Source organism: Bubalus bubalis, chromosome 1 (genome assembly GCF_019923935.1).
Source record: "Bubalus bubalis isolate 160015118507 breed Murrah chromosome 1, NDDB_SH_1, whole genome shotgun sequence".
NCBI lineage: Eukaryota > Metazoa > Chordata > Mammalia > Artiodactyla > Bovidae > Bubalus > Bubalus bubalis.
Window position 1 is genome coordinate 154,452,176 of NC_059157.1, and position 12,234 is coordinate 154,464,409.

Sequence of the window (12,234 nt, forward strand, 5' to 3'; positions counted from 1 at the left end):
AAGAACCTGACTCGGCAGGGTTGTGAAGCCAGGATGCCAGGCTACAAGGTTTCGGGTCGGCGTTGGAAAGAGCAGGCATATACGACTGGGGTCAGGGTCAGGATAAGAAAATGGGGTCCCGGGGTCCTGAGGCAGGGCAGGGCTTCCGGACAGCAATGCGGAGCCAAGCAGTTGCGCTGCACCCTGACGCCTGGCGAGGACGCAGGGTCGTATGCCAGGTCAGGATACCCTACTGACTTCTGGAGCAGCGCACTTGTCAGTTTCCTCTTGGCCACGCCCCGGCGGAATAAGTCCAGCTCCCCAGTGTATAAGTAAGTCGTGACACCAACGCAAAAATCCACGCCTAATTAAATTAATTAGGGATTGTCAATCCTGAATTAATGGCCAAGAGCGCAGGCGGCCGAGGTATCCGAAAAGCCGGACGGCCTGGGACTGCCTCTTCTTCCCACACCCTCCGGTCCCACTTCTCTGTCCTCATGCTCCAGCTCCAGCCATCCTGGACTCCAGCCTTAATCAATCTCAATCTCTTTTCTTTCTTTCTCTCTCTGTCTCTCTCTCTGTCTCTCTCTCTCTCTCTCTCTCTCTCCCTCTTCTCCCTCTCTCCCTATCACCCCCACCACCTCCCAACCCCCACTCCCCCACCCCCAGGTAGTGGCGCGGGAGCTTCCCGGGAAGGGGCTCCCTCCGAGTTGCGAGGGGAGGTAATTTACTCAGAACAAGGGGCCGCCTTTGCGAAGTATAAATAGTGAGACTTCAAGCGCTGCGTCGCTATCAGATCTGAACTCTCCGCAGGAAGAATTGTCAAAGATCTTAACACTGAACAAGCGCGCTCAGGCAGGGAAGCATCGGTTCCCATTTCCCTCCGGCGGCCCCCGCCCCTTCCCTCTTCCTCTTCTTCCTCCTCCACCTCCTCCTCTTCTTACTTCTTTTTCTCCTTCTACTTCTCCTCCTCTTTCTTCTTTCTTCTCTTCTTTTTCTTCTTCTTCCCCCCTCCTCCTCCCCCTCCCCCACCCCCTGCCCCATTGATGTGTTATTATTGGGGGGGCTGGAGCAGTAAAAAAAGAAGAAGGAAAAAAAAGAGCGGGGCTGCTCGGCTGGGAGAGGTTGAGCGCGGGGCTGACGGGCATCTCTGGCGATGGAAGAACTTACGGCGTTCGTCTCGAAGTCTTTTGACCAGAAAGTGAAGGAGAAGAAGGAGGCTATAACGTACCGGGAGGTGCTGGAGAGCGGGCCGCTGCGCGGGGCCAAGGAGCCGAGCGGCTGCTCGGAGCCGGGCCGCGACGACCGCAGCAGCCCGGCAGTCCGGGCGGCCGGCGGAGGCGGCGGCGGCGGAGGAGGCGGAGGCGCAGGAGGTGGAGGCGGAGGAGGAGCAGGCGGAGGAGCTGGAGGAGGAGGGCGGTCTCCCGTCCGGGAGCTGGACATGGGCGCCGCCGAGAGAAGCAGGGAGCCGGGCAGCCCGCGGCTCACCGAGGGTAACGGCCCGACCCCCGGCCGCGGTTCCCCTTCCCGCCTTCCCGACTCTCTCGGGCGGGAGAGGATCCCCAGGCCCGACGGGGGAGGAATAGGGGGGCGGACGCGGAGAGGGCCCTTGGACCCCAGCTTTGGAAGCCAGAGTGAGGACGGAGGGGTGGGAGTCCGGTGGTGTGCACGGTCGTGGGTGGGGTCCGAGTGTGTGTGTGGAGGAGGGGGAGCGTGTGGGGTTTGCGCGCGCCCTTCTCGGATGCTCCCGCTACTCTCATTACACCCAAATGCATTTTCACCAACCGGAGGATGGGCCCCGCCGGACGGCCGGCAGGCGGGTGGGGAAGTTCTGGGGACCAGGCTGCCGAAGTGGATGCTGGCCGTCACTGGGCCGGGCGGCGGGATTACAGTTAGCATATAGCGCCGAGTTTGCGGGAGTCCCTTTCCTAGGCCCGAGGGAAGAAAAAAAGAGGGAGAACGGGGAAAGAGATACGGAGACGGAGATTGATTGGGATTTCACCCTGGAGTCGTCCCGGGTTTCGCAGCTACCTCTAAGAACCACAACTCCGTGAAGACTGTGGATCCCTTAATCTTAGGGACCAAAACTTCCCATTTTCTTAGAGCTATGAAGGTAGAATGAGGCCAAGGCAGGCTGAGGTTCAGGCTGTGCTCTGTTTTCTTTCAGGAGATGCATTAGGCTCCTTTTTTGTTTGTTTGTTTTCCGATATTTATTGCGCGGCATCATCCAGTATTCTGGTTTTGTGGTGGGATAATCCTTTGGTGCCAGCAAAGTGTTTGGAAAAGGATTTTTCTAAATGGTGGAGCATCCTGTACCAATTCAAAGGAGTTCAACAATAAAATTAATTTGGCACTTGGTGCCTGCAGTAACTGGTGAGCTGCCATATTTTTCCAATTAAGAAAATATGTGACATGCGTAGAATCACATATTTAAGCAAGCAATTAAGTTGTTTATAACAAAGTCTGTTCTTGTTTAGGCCAATAAGTGGAAATTTGGGGGCGAAATAGAGATTATATTAAGTCTATTAATCAACTGGAAATGTGGACATCTTTCTCTTTGAAGCCCCCAAAGTTTGAGGGGCTTCCACTGTGAGCATGAAATAAAGCCGTCTCACCACTTTGGCAGAATCTGAAGGGTGTGTTTTCATATTTAAATTTCATTACAATATAAATGGAAATATTTTCCTATTAACTTGACTTGAGTTTGTGCTATAATATAATCTATTGCTTCCTGGAGGAAGGACACATGTCCGCAAAACGAACTCTTGAGAAATAGATATGCGGGAAACGCTTAACTAGAATGCCAACCCAGGCTGAGTTCTAGTGGTCTTCTCCCAGACGGGGTACCAAGTAAACATGGAAAGTGGTGGCATGACTGTCAGTGCAGCCTCCCTGGCCTGAGTCCCAGGCTCCGGGCCCTGGGTACACCAGCAGGCCAGACCGCGACTTTAGAGTCAACCCGGGGCAAATGAAGTCTTGGGATTGTTGGTTTCCAAACTCAGGACAAATATTAATTTCTCTGCAGCCTGGCTCTTATAGAAATGATTTTTAACACTCATGCTGATCAGGATTCTGGGCTAGGGAGAACTGCAAACAGCCTCGATTATTCTAAACTCAGCTTTGGCACCTTAAAAACCCAAGTCTTCGACTCAGGCCCAGAGGATGAAGGTTCCAGAGGACCAATTACGTTGATACCAGCTCCCCTGATCAGTGCCCCTTGGCCTATATATATATAGCCACATCCTTCTGGTGTCCCTGTATGCTCACACTTCCGAAGCTCCTGTTTTTAAAGGGAGGAGAAGGAAGGGCAGGAAAGTGACAATGGATGTATGCGAACCTAGAGCAGAAAAATGCATATTTTATTAAACATCCGAGCTTCTGGATGCATGAAAAGCCTTTGCGCAACCAATAGAAACCGCGGATCGCGAATGTTCCGCTTGAACCTGTTGATCTCTGTGGGTTTAAGCGGTTAGGGTCGAGTCCGCCTTTCCAATGGGGAGGGAGAAGGAGTGAACAGAGGCAGCGGTCTGTTTCTCTGTTTCGTTGGCCTCCCGAAGCTGGTTTTCTGTCTCTCTCCTTCTTTTCGGGTGTGGGCAGCGAGCCCTCCAGGCCGCCAACATGGCGTGGGCGCCTCTGCTCTGGCGACTGGGATTCGGCAGCGGGGACAAGGACTGCCTGGCTGTCCAGGGGCCGTCCGCGGTATTTGGCTCGAGCCCTGCGTCTGTACATAGCGCCCAGGGAAGTAGCTCCCAGCGCAGTGCAGCACAGGGGTCTTGTCCTCCAGCTGTGACCCAGCAGCCCAATTGTTCCCAAATTAGACCAGCAAGTTTGAGAGAAGACGGGAGAGCCGGCAGCAGCCAGCGCTGGCTGAGAAGGGGTCCGCACTCCGGGAATGGCCGGTGTCAGAGCCCAGTCCGTGGCCTCGCCGCCCTCTTCTGCCGGGATCGCGTTCTGTGACCCACGGGGTGCGGCGCTTTTGATTTCTGTGCGTGTGTGGGAGAGAGTGAACGCAAGAGAGAGGGTGAGTGGAATTGGTTTGTGTTTGCGGGGGAGGGCAGGGGACTGTAGGGGTGAACAGTGAGAAGGTGAACTGGAGCCGCAGTTGTGAAAGGGATTGGGTAGGTGAATGCCCACTTTGCCCGCGGGCAGCCACCCCAGTTGATCTTTTCGCATCTCCGGGATCCTCATCCTCTCAGCGGGGTGAGGGCCTGGACAGGAACTCCGGGAGGGGGCAGAAACCGCCATCCTTCTGGAGACAAATCTGCTCATGGTATTTGCTGTATTGTTTTTTGTCTGTGTGTGTTGTTGTGTGTGCGCGGGGACATATGCGTATGACCCTGTTCGTGGTACCCCCCTCCAGTGTCCCCGGAGCTGAAGGATCGCAAAGAGGATGCGAAGGGGATGGAGGACGAAGGCCAGACCAAAATCAAGCAGAGGCGAAGTCGGACCAATTTCACCCTGGAACAACTCAACGAGCTGGAAAGGCTTTTTGATGAGACTCACTACCCGGACGCCTTTATGCGTGAAGAACTGAGCCAACGGCTGGGGCTGTCCGAGGCCCGAGTGCAGGTATCCGGCTGTGAAGAGGTCGCGGGGAGCGGAGGAGGGGGAATGACTAGGGTTGGTCGCTTGAGGTACACACGATGAGCGTGCGGGTTCAAGTGTCTGGAGTGAGGTGAGAAGGGAAGAAAAGTCTTTGCTAGAGGTCTTATTTTCCAAAGTAGATCTTAGTCCTAAAGCCTTCCCGGGCTCCCCTTCACCCCATACCAACATATGTTCCCAGCAAAAGAAAGCTTTGCTGGGCTTGCTCCCAGGGTTTCTATAAACCACACCCCCCTCTCCTCACAATGCCTTTAATGTGGTTTAATCCTAATGGGCCTACTTTTATAAGCCTTAAAAAAAATCCCACAGAAAGCGTTTTATCTTCTGGATGCTTTAAAAGTTACAACGAACATTTTGTTCACCCGAGTTGGGTTTCCTTGAGGGTCTGCTCTGGGATCTAGGTTTGCCAGGCGGATATGCCAATTAGGTTTATAGATGTACAGACTATAAAGAAAATTAGCAACTGTTAAGTGCAGAATTTTACAGTCTGCCCTTAGCAGTCGATCTCAAACTGTGTGTGAAATAGCGGAGAAAATAAACGCATTTGGTCACTCTTTCTTTGTTCTCTCACTTAACCAGGGAAGCAAATCTGAATCAGAAACTTGATTTTAAAACAACCAACATATCTTAATATTGACATTTCCAAAGTCTGATCCCAGCAAGTGCCACACTCAGTGAAGTTAGTATTGGAGCAGATTTTCTTTCCTGGTTGTGGGGGTGACTTTAATAGCAAAAGTAGGCTTTAGGAGCACTTAAGGGAAAAAAATTATATACATACATGCATACATATCCTTTTAGTTTTATGGAAAATGAATTTAAATGTTTCAGGTTTTATTTCCACTCAAATAATAAAATAGGAGAAAATGATGGTCATTATTTGTTTGAACACATGGAGCAGTTTTAGGCCTGAACATCTGCAGCTGTTACAAAGTATCACTGTAACAGATACTCCCTAGGTCTCTGGGCGCAGAGACCACCATCTGCAGCGAACTATGCAATTCTTATGGGGCTTCCCCGCATCTTGTAATAGGATCAGGACAAAAACAGAGCAGTCCCCTTAAAGGGGAAAAGTAATAATAGGCTGCCGTGGTCATCACAGCATCAACAGCAGAGCCTTCCTTTTTAAGCCTGTCCTACTTTGCTCTGTGTACTGAGATCTCTAGGGGCTTAGAAACCCCTTAAAGACATGATGATAATTATTACAGTTGTGAGCATTAGTATATCAGTTCCAACTCTTCTAGGGGAAAAAAGAGGCAAGAAGCCTCAGGCCATGTGAGGTACACAAAGAATGCCACCCTGGCATGAAATCTACCCTTCTATTACACTAAATGGCAGGAGAATTTTTGAAGATTTACATTGACTGTGACATTTGCTTTCAAAAACAAGGAAAAAGCTCTGAAGCAGTATTTTACTTTCATGTTTTTAAACATTAACTTGTGAATCAGTCAATATGCTGTATTATTGGAACATAATGCTGTGTTATTGGAGTATAAAAGCAAGCTTTGTTTGAATTTCTTAAAATCTGCCATACTGCTTCTAAAAGTTGGCAAGTTTACCTAAGAAGGTAGTATCTGGGAGAAGATATTATCCGGAATTACATGATTCATACCCCAGTCCCATTGCACAGAATGCTCTTTTTTCTTATAATAAATGAACTTTATTGCTGGTATTTATTTTTCTCATATTTTTATTTAAATTTTGATCAATGTACTGGATACTTCTGGATACTGTAACTGCACTCAGCAACTTTTTCTATAGAAGCAAATTAGATTATCATGATAATGGCATAATTATTCTGCTACCAGGTTACACTGTGCTGCTCGGAGGAAGAAAAAATTCTAAACTTCTTTGTAGTGAGGCTTTTATAACACTAATTACCTCTTCCCCCACTCTTATCTCCCCACCCCCAAGGAAAAAAAAAAAAAACAGAGTCACTATTTGCTTTGGTGTTTGGTTTTTCTTGAAGATGAAGCTAATTAATATTACAGGCTCTTAATGAGCACATTTTTCTCAGGTCTTACTGGGCAAACATCTAAACCCATTATCACTTTAGTATCAGGTATCAGGGCGAGTTTTAGGCCTGGGGGACTCTAATTGTGGAAACATGAAAACAGAACTTGAGTAATTTATCAAGAAACAATATATCTTGCAAAAGTATAGGAAATTATTTTTGTCATTCATTTATGTTTTTAACTTTGGAAATTTAAGATTGTTGTATATAATTCAAAGCTTGCTTGCTGTATCTTCCATTCCTTGCCTAAAACACTACTCTTTCTTCATCATACTCCTGTAAATTAAAAAAAATTTTTTGAGTCATATAACCTAGATTTTATTTTTTTCCTCCAATTTTAGGTTTGGTTTCAAAATCGAAGAGCTAAATGTAGAAAGCAAGAAAATCAACTTCATAAAGGTATGCTTCTCAGACAAAGAACATTTGATACTCTAAATAAAAAGAGTATTAGGGAATACTGTTATTATGAAGACAAAAAAAAACCTTCTCAAAGATAACTGTGGTCCTTATTTAAAAATCTACCCTGAAGGCAGTTAATGAGAGTCCTAAAATTTGGGAGTAAATTACATTGATTTTAATTCTGGCAACAGTTTAGGAAGATACCAGTCCAGTTCCAAAGGAAATAGTTCTACCTTGGTACCATTTGAAACCTCGGGAAAAAGTGCTGAACGTGTTAACCTCACTTTATTTCGTTTTGTTCCCCATTTTCACAGGCGTCCTCATAGGAGCTGCCAGCCAATTTGAAGCTTGTAGAGTAGCACCCTACGTCAATGTAGGTGCTTTAAGGATGCCATTTCAGCAGGCAAGTACAGCCCAGTTTTAACCTGTTTTTAACTGTAAAAAGACCTGGATGTTTGCTTGAACTGTTGAACATCCCCTTTCTCTGAGCTCTAATATGGGTGTACAGTTAGAAAATCAATTTTCAGATGATATAGTGGACACACTCCCATTTAAAAACCTATACAGTAATGGCACCCCACTCCAGTACTCCTGCCTGGAAAATCCCATGGATGGATGAGCCTGGTAGGCTGCAGTCCATGGGGTCACTGAGGGGCGGACAGGACTGAGCGACTTCACTTTCACTTTTCACTTAAATGCATTGGAGCAGGAAATGGCAACCCACTCCAGTGTTCTTGCCTGGAGAATCCAAGGGACAGGGGAGCCTGTTGGGCTGCCGTCTGTGGGGTCACACAGAGTCGGACACGACTGAAGTGACTTAGCAGCAGCACAGTGTCAGAGGCCTATATGCTTAGTCCTTTCTGTCCTCATGGGAAACCAACAATGCCTGAGGGCAGCAACTGGTCCTTTAAAAATGCACTAAAGATTGCACTTGGGGAAAGGAAGGGAAAAGCCTTTTGATTAAGATTTTGTCAGATCCAATACAAAGGTTAGTCCTAAGGTATTTCTGAGGCAACTCTGTAAATATTTTTTGAGGTATTTTCTACCTCTTAGTCACATTAAATATCTCTGACCAAAGAAAATAAATAAATAAAATACTAGCCATTAAGACTTGATTTTTTTTCTTTTTTAAGCTGCAAACCTTCATCTCTAGTAGAGAGGAAAACATTGGTCTTCCCAGGGACACCTTGCCAATGCAAACCCTTTCTTGGCTGTAAAGAAACCTTTAAGACTACATTTTAAAAGTACAGCCTGCAGCAATAATTTAATCCTAGGATATCCCAGGGCTCTGAACTCCCCCATTCTCCAAGCCTAAGGGTGCAACCCATTCCCAACCAGTATCAGACATTCCCCACCCTTGGCCAGGGCCCTTGCTAGATAGGACTATGAAGTGATGAATTAACTCTCAGTTGCCAGTCCCTGGTCAGAAGAGTGTGACCTGAGTCACACCTGAATGTGCCCCATATATTGAGCATTAGAATTAGGGAGGTCTTAGCTCTCTTGGCACCACTGGATTCTAGTATCTTGATGCTAGGCATCTGAAGCAGGAGAGAATGACTGGAGAGGGGGAGGGGATCATAAGAGAAGACCCTTACTACTCAGAAGGTGATCTCTGAGTCTGCAGCATCAGTACCATCTGGGAGATTGTTAGAAAGCAAGATTCTCTGACCCTGACCTAGACCTTCTGAATCAGAATCTACAGTTTAACAAGATCCCAATGTAATTTTAATAGTAGTAAAGTTCAGGAGTACTAACAAGTGTGCCAGTTGTGATGAAGATGCAGTAACTTCTCTAAGTGACATTTTTAAAGTTTTGTAGTTTGCTTATTGGTACTTTACTAGTGGGTTAAGAGGTGTATGGCAGCACCAAGAGAGGAGGGTTAAGGACACTCACCCATCATCTGTCCAATATACATTGTTATTTTGAGGGGAGTGAGGTATTAGCACAATAGCATTGTTGCCTTCTGACCAGCCCAGCTCCTAAGGGGGCGGCCACAATCACTGCAGATGGGAGTCACTGGGACTCAGGGGGATAAGCCACTCTGAGTGAGCTGCAGAATACTCAGGGGCACTGGAGTATCCCAGATTCAGTAACAAGCTGAGGTCAGCTAAACGTCCCTTTCCCGTCCCCTGCCCCAGCCTTCCCCGAGCTAAGCTGGACGCCGTTAATGCTCTGTTTCTATTCTGTTGTCACCCTAGGATAGTCATTGCAACGTGACGCCCTTGTCCTTTCAGGTTCAGGCGCAGCTGCAGCTGGACAGCGCCGTGGCGCACGCGCACCACCACCTGCACCCGCACCTGGCCGCGCACGCGCCCTACATGATGTTCCCGGCGCCGCCCTTCGGACTGCCGCTCGCCACGCTGGCCGCAGACTCAGCATCTGCCGCCTCCGTCGTGGCTGCAGCTGCTGCCGCCAAGACTACCAGCAAGAACTCCAGCATCGCGGATCTCAGACTGAAAGCCAAAAAGCACGCGGCCGCCCTGGGTCTGTGACTTCAACGCCAGCGCCAGGGTCGCGCGAGCAGCACGGCGCGCAGCCTGCATGCCCTCCGAGCCCCGCTGCTTCTCTGTTACCTGCCCCGGACCTCGGAATCCGAGCCTCTTTCTGCCCCGCCGATGGCCCCTTGCCCCCTTCTGCATCCCGGACTCGGAGGGCAGCACCCGGGATCCCAAGAAGGGCACCAGCTTCGTGGCTCCTGACCATTCACCTGTCTAGGGGCCTAGAATTTGGCTTTGTAGGGATGGGTTTGGGAAGTCTGAAGAGTGCTGGGACAGTGAAGTGTGGCTCACCGTAAAACTGCAACGATGGACTTTTGCGTAGAAATAAAAATCTTGTTAGTAAAAAATGAGGGGGAAACTGTAGAAAAGACAAACCAGAGAGAAAAAGAGAAAAGGGAACTTATTGCTATTCAGCAGAAGCTGAAATCGGAGAACCAAGGAATAAAAAAAAAAAAAATTTAAAGTATTTTGTACATTAAAAAATACGGAAAAATAACCGGGACAAATCTCGAGATAATTGGGCGGGAGTTACCAACTTAAAGTGTATTTTTTGTTGTTGTTGTTGTTGTTGTTTTTTAATGGGCTAAGAAGGCAAAACTGAAGGAAGAGGTATACTTATTTAAAGAATTAAGATGAAAAAAAGTACGCAGCTGGGAAGTTCACAGGTTTTGAAACTGACCTTTTTCTGCGAAGTTCACTTTAATACAAGAAATTTGATAAGAGAGGCGGGCCTCCTTTTACGTTGAATCAGATGCTTTGAGTTAAAAACCACCACGTATGGAAGAGCAAGAAGAGGGAAGACAGTATAAAAACAAGGAGATAAAAAAGTGATATTAATACAAAAATGATAACCACAATGATTTCTCTGAGAAATTGTTATGGCAGAACTGTCCAGACTGCTGACAGTAAAGTCCCGGTTTGCATGTTACTTGTATTCCATTGATGGTGTCTCCCCACCTCTCCCGCTTTACTCACTAGCACTTAACTGCATTTTCATTTTCGGTATGAAAAACAATACCCAAAGCATCTGAAAATTGATATATATTTCTAGCTATATATTTTTAGTCCCATCTTTAATCCTGGGGGGACAAAGAAAAAAGTTTGAAGGGCAAAAAAGTTACACTCTGATTGTCCCAAGACAACAGAGGCAAGTAGAAAATGTGGGGAAAAGAAAAGAGAAATATTAAAGTATAGCGCCTCACGTGGTGCCTGATACACAGTGGGCGGTCAGTGTTAGGTCCCCCTCTCCCCTTATTCTTGTATTCCCTCTTGCAGATTTCCTGAAGTGCTATTTGAGGACCGTGCTTTATTTCCCCCTCTCAGTCCCATCACACTCACTTTAAACACCCAGCTAGATACCGGCACTAAGTTTGTGTAAAATATGTTGATACACACGAGCAAAGTTTATTTTGGCTATAATGTGTGAACTAATGGTTGACTTTCAACATTTGCATTTTATCTCACAAAGGTGTATATTCAAATAATTTTTTTGTTTGTCTCAATTCATGTAGCTATTTAAACTGGGGTACCCTGGACTGAGCAATCTGTATCCCAATTCTTTAAAAAGTCTCCTTAGTTTTTTTTTGTTTTTTTAATCCCTTCTAATTTACAAGAAAGAGGAAAAGCTCTTAGCTGAACTTTGGTATGCAGTTGAGCTTTGTAACTATTTGTTCTCCATGAAAACAAAATTATTTATATTTGCCATATTTTTTCTAGTGTATTAAGTTATTTTAAACAAAAGAAGATGCTGTTATTTCATGACGTGTTGTCGGTACAAAATGTTTTGGTCTCACCTCTGTTAAACCTTTTAAATAAGTGCCAAGTTATTAATTGAAGACACTTTGCGATCAATTGAATGAAAATAGTATTGTTTCATTTGATGGGGTTCGCGTCATCTTTACTCCTGTTGCTATTAAACTATCCAGGATAGTCTTTCCTTCTACCTTTTTGATGACTATGTATCTCTCTTGACTATACCAGCTTGGAAAAGAGCTTGCCTCTGCTCCTACGTGGCAATCAAGGGGCGGTGAGAATGATGACTCTCGTGGCTCTCTGTAGCGCTGAGCGAAAATCCCCCTCTCCTGCCCCATTTTATCCACCCAATGAAGAAAACGGATTGATTTTACACTAAATCAATAAAGGAACCGTACTATGTAAAATAACACAGAATAGAATAATCTCCTTCCCTAAAACGGACTCTTGTTCTTCATTTTGCTGCACTTTCACCCTTGAAGTTCATTTAGGGAACATTTTGGGAAGGAAGGAAAGCGTGGTCACGGGGTGCGAAATCCACCTGGGTTAATTGTTACAAAACACACAGTCCCAGGTCGCCGACCCTCCCCCGGAGTCGGTGGCGGTCTGGAAGTAGGATAAGAGCCGCGAAGCGGGGCAGGGGCGGCGGGGAGGGCGGGTCCCACGCCTCCCACTTCAGTTTAGCTCTTTGGCCCAAATAGAGTCTTCGTTCGTTAAATTTATGAAAAGGTAGCAGCTAGGATCGTATTTAGAAAAAGCCGGGTTCTAGCCGTTTGTAGGGTACCGAGGAGCCCTCATCCGTCCCCTCTCCCAGAAGAAATCTCACCTACTTAAGCCCGGAGGCATTGCCTATTTGGAGGTAGATAGGGACCGTGAAGACCAGGGAGAGGACCTTCTCTTCCCTTCTCACTCGGGCTCTTGGGATAAGGGACACCCTTCAACAAAATTGAGGGTTTCCCGTGTGTCCCCTGGGGCCTCCTCTTGGGGATGGAG

The 12,234-nt window shown here is 47.1% G+C and overlaps 1 protein-coding gene across 3 annotated transcripts; it reads left to right on the forward strand.

Annotated features, from left to right (window-relative positions):
* Positions 1-322: 322 nt before the first annotated feature.
* Positions 323-11,425, forward strand: SHOX2 (short stature homeobox 2). Of its 3 annotated transcripts, XM_006079551.4 has the most exons (6): positions 323-1,472; positions 2,093-2,173; positions 4,340-4,548; positions 6,934-6,991; positions 7,306-7,394; positions 9,190-11,425. In XM_006079551.4, the coding sequence occupies exons 1-6, from the start codon at positions 1,136-1,138 to the stop codon at positions 9,481-9,483; spliced, it is 1,068 nt and encodes a 355-aa protein (XP_006079613.2). In that variant the 5' UTR covers positions 323-1,135; the 3' UTR covers positions 9,484-11,425. The 3 variants fall into 3 exon arrangements, with proteins under 3 accessions (XP_006079613.2, XP_006079614.1, XP_006079615.1); XM_006079552.4 differs by lacking the exon at positions 2,093-2,173 and having other exon boundaries at positions 335-1,472; XM_006079553.4 differs by lacking the exon at positions 2,093-2,173 and having other exon boundaries at positions 340-1,472; positions 9,226-11,425.
* Positions 11,426-12,234: the final 809 nt, after the last annotated feature.

Excerpts from the sequence above, each read along its gene's own strand:
- SHOX2 (XM_006079551.4), top strand. The coding sequence starts at position 1,136 with ATGGAAGAACTTACGGCGTTCGTCTCGAAGTCTTTTGACCAGAAAGTG. Across the intron at positions 6,992-7,305 it reads AGAAAATCAACTTCATAAAG|GCGTCCTCATAGGAGCTGCC; the intron begins GTATGCTTCTCA and ends CCATTTTCACAG. Across the intron at positions 7,395-9,189 it reads TAAGGATGCCATTTCAGCAG|GATAGTCATTGCAACGTGAC; the intron begins GCAAGTACAGCC and ends TTGTCACCCTAG.